The sequence below is a fragment of the Egretta garzetta genome, unplaced genomic scaffold, assembly GCF_000687185.1.
Source record: "Egretta garzetta isolate BGI_Z169 unplaced genomic scaffold, ASM68718v1 scaffold231, whole genome shotgun sequence".
In the NCBI taxonomy this organism is placed as follows: Eukaryota; Metazoa; Chordata; class Aves; order Pelecaniformes; family Ardeidae; genus Egretta; species Egretta garzetta.
The window spans coordinates 6,074,826-6,078,610 of NW_009258727.1; the positions used below are offsets into that span (position 1 = coordinate 6,074,826).

General features: G+C 36.8%; 1 protein-coding gene across 1 annotated transcript in view; it reads left to right on the forward strand.

The window, feature by feature from the left end:
• GRIK2 (glutamate ionotropic receptor kainate type subunit 2) overlaps nucleotides 1-2,294 on the forward strand; it is a 406,229-nt gene extending 403,935 nt beyond the window's left edge. Inside the window, exon 16 of the mRNA XM_009649067.2 lies at nucleotides 2,130-2,294. Within this exon, the coding sequence (XP_009647362.1) occupies nucleotides 2,130-2,294 (165 nt within the window). The remainder of the gene's footprint in view (nucleotides 1-2,129) is intronic.
• The last annotated feature ends 1,491 nt before the right edge of the window (nucleotides 2,295-3,785 follow it).

The following is a 3,785-nucleotide window of genomic DNA, read 5'->3' on the forward strand; positions in this document are numbered from 1 at the left end:
GTAAGATTACCCTTTCCTTCCACCTACCTATTCCCTTGTTCATGCAAAGGTTTAGAGAATAGAGCATTTGTTTGGTATTTGGGGGATTCAAGTTCAGTTCTAACCCATGGCTGAGAAAACTCATGTTTGAATTCTTTTGCACTAAACAGAATTTTACATAAATATATTGAAGTCATCACTGAAAGAGGAACTACCACTGAAGGCTTTCCTCTCCCACTTTTCGCTATAATCCCTAATTTGAAGAACAGCTCATGCTCTCCCTCTCTCCATTTCTCCTGCTGGCCCTCTGTTAACTGCTTCCACACAAAATGGAACAAGATCAGTAGGTGGAAGCTGCAAGTGTTTTTACCTTGAAAAGGTCTAATGCCTGTAGGATACAGTCCTTTGCTGAGACACTGAAGCTTAAATCTCCTCCTGCAGAAGACACTGTTGAATTGACACTCTCAAATCTGTCTCACATTCAGCTCTAATGCTCTAGCTGATGAATGGCTGCACAGAAGAAAGTTGTAATGTCTGTGACGTCCTTTTTTAGAAGTTGTCACTTTTTTTGAGGAACTTGATTTGTTAGGTCCTTTGAGAGCACACCTACTGAATTGATGACCTTACACATGAACTTGAGTGTGAATTCTGGTGGGATCCAGGACTAAGCCAAGCACCTATGTGTTTAGCAGAATTTCTACTGACTATGGCCAAATGACAAAGCTATAAAGCTTAATGTGGAAAATGGAGTGCCTTACTGCTCAGAGTGCCTTCAGCTCTGGAGGTTGGAAGCTGCATGGAGATTTTGATAAACACAGTTTCAATTTAGGCTCCCAAAGAACTAGGTAGGGTGAGGTGCTTCAATATTTTCTGGAACTAATCTTCAAACTCCAGGTTTGTATGAATAATGGAGATGTAACAATTAACAAATAAAGCAGAGTTCCTGATTGGTGGGATAAACTGGGCAAATATATATTGACTGATGTACCACTAATCACACAAAAGCACACAATGATCAAGGGATATTTACAGTAATTCCAGGTGCTTTCTTTTTTTTTTCTTTTATTTTCTTTTTTTCAGATCCTCTCCCTGGACTGGAGATTTGTTATTAATAAAGCAAAATTTAAAGGGTTAGATTATACCTCAAATTTTCTTTCCATGAGAGCAGTTGTCAGAGGCTTGTCATATCTCAGGCTCTGGGATGTGTTATTTAGTTAATACATTTCTCCATCAGAGAACATTTAAGTTAAAGTGTATGATAAAAGTGGTTAATTCACAGACCCCAAAACTGAGACTCCTCTTCCCTACTACCATATTTCATCCATACTCTGATTCCCACACTGAGGAGAGGTTGATCGCTCAGCGCACTATTAGCAGCTGAGAATTCAGACTGGGGGAATAAGGGAGATTTTATTTTACTTTTCAAATTTATTGCACTCTAAAATGGAAAAATGACTTTGAGGATCTAGTGTTTGATGGAAACATGTTAATAAACTGTTTTTCTGATTATATGCTCTTCATAAAGATCAATGAAACTGAATATTTTTTTTTCAGATATATTCCTCACAAATGATAGTAGTGGAAGAAGTGTTTAGAAGTTTATTTAGTGAATATATTAAAAATAATGGAGTAGATTTTTTTTTTTTCCAGTAACAGATCTGCATTTTAACAGTATTTAAACATTAATTTGGGTAAACTTCCTACACTAAGGTTTGTTGGTTTGTTGAGGAACAGTTATTTAAATCATATAGAAATGAAATGCATTATTTTGAAATACGGGCAAAGAGATTTTACTGAATACCTAATATACATGTTACACTCTTATGCTATCTTGTAAGGCTGAACTATGTTAACCAAATATCTGTTTGAAAGATCTTTCTGTATCATATACATCTACAGTCAGTAGCTGCCAGATAAATAATTGTAGAGACAAGGTGATTTTTTTCATTGTCATCACAGCTTGATAAGTCATTTTAATTATTATGTGATGCACATTTAAAAGACAGCAATTTGTTATGAGCTCCAGGATGAGAAAAGCAGACTTACAGGACTGACAAGACTGTGCCATTAGAGTGAATCTGCTTTGAGATATTGCAGATAGACATTTCTTACTGGTGTTTTTTTTCTTCTTCCTCTCTTTCCTTCTGTAGAGGTCCTTCTGTAGTGCCATGGTAGAGGAGCTAAGAATGTCTCTGAAGTGTCAGCGTCGATTAAAACACAAGCCACAGGCCCCTGTTATTGTGAAAACAGAAGAAGTTATCAACATGCACACATTTAACGACAGAAGGTTGCCGGGTAAAGAAACCATGGCATAGAGCTGGGAAGCCAAATACCCCAAGCACAAACTGTCGTCTTTTTTTCCAAACAACCTTGCGAGAATGTTTCCTGTGGAAATATGCAACCTGTGCAAATTAAAATGAGTTACCTCATGCCGCTGTGTCTATGAACTAGAGACTCTGTGATCTCAGCAGTTGCAATGGCCAGACTCGAATCACAAGCATCATGGATCAACCAAGTTATGCGGGGTTATACTGTTCGTCATGGGTTTCCACCATTCTGAATGAATGAATGTTCCATGTGAGTTTTGTGGCTGGTTTCAAATGCAGTCTCAGTGAGAAATTGCAGGTTCCTTTTGAAGTTCAACGGTTGCCAGGAGATGGAGAATAAATGTCCAAGACGATACTAACCATGGAAGGAGTCTAGTAAAAATGATATCTCAGAACTGTAGTGGAACAAGAAACCATATGTTCTTCTGAACTGCGAAGCATAGAAGAGTTGATAACTGCTGGTAGGCTGATACTACCATCTTGACAGGCGATATGAGCTTCCTGGATAGTAGAAATGTCAAAGTGAAGAAACATGAATCCCATGAATAGAAGGATAAATATGAGGATGCTCACCTGCTTTTTGGACTGTCTGTGTCACTGAACTAAGTAAATAAATAATAATTAAAAAAAAAAAATCCATAACTTAAATTTACCTGGGCTGGAACTTTGATCTAAAAAAAAGAACAAAAATATTCCATAATTTTGACCCAATTTTTAGATGAATGAAAGTTTCCTTAGTACAAAGGAATGTATCTTACAACCTTTAGATATAAGCAATTACTTTTTTTCTTTAATTGTGAAAAGAGGGAGGGGGGTGGGAAGCAGTGTATTTCACACATAGAGGGCTTGCATTTTAGCCTGAACGGGTTTTGAAACCCTTGTTCCTGCTACTAATTGAACTCAATGGAGCCTGTGCAATTCTCGCTAATATTGGAAGTGGGATGGGTCACCTAAAAGAAGTGAATGTGGAGAACTTTAAGGAGGACTGCATTTTTCAATACAGTCACAGTACTAAATGAACAAAATTCTTGAGCAGTTTTTTTTTTAAGAAAAAAAAAATGTTCAGGTTTATTTGTGGAAATGCAAGATTTCTATGAAAATAGTTTTTGTATGGAAATTTTTGTAATACTTTTTATCAACAAAATAAGAACATGTCTTTCTGTCAGGGGTGTGATGCCAAGCATGAATGGTAGTGCGTGTGCACCACCAACGTTTGGTGAAAACTATTTTTATCAAGAAAAAAGGAATCTTAGAAGAGACATATTTTCAAGTTAGATAATATAAAAAATAGGTGCACTACCACCACTGCTTACCATGCTACACCCCTGTTTTCCACTAGGCTGATAACATGCTGTCATGAACAATTGTGTGTAAATGGTAAAAGACACAGACCTCTTGACCACATTGTGATAACAGTTAAAGTGCACTCAGTTTGCTGTTTGAATCCAATGCACAAAATTAAAAAAAAAAAAAAAGCAT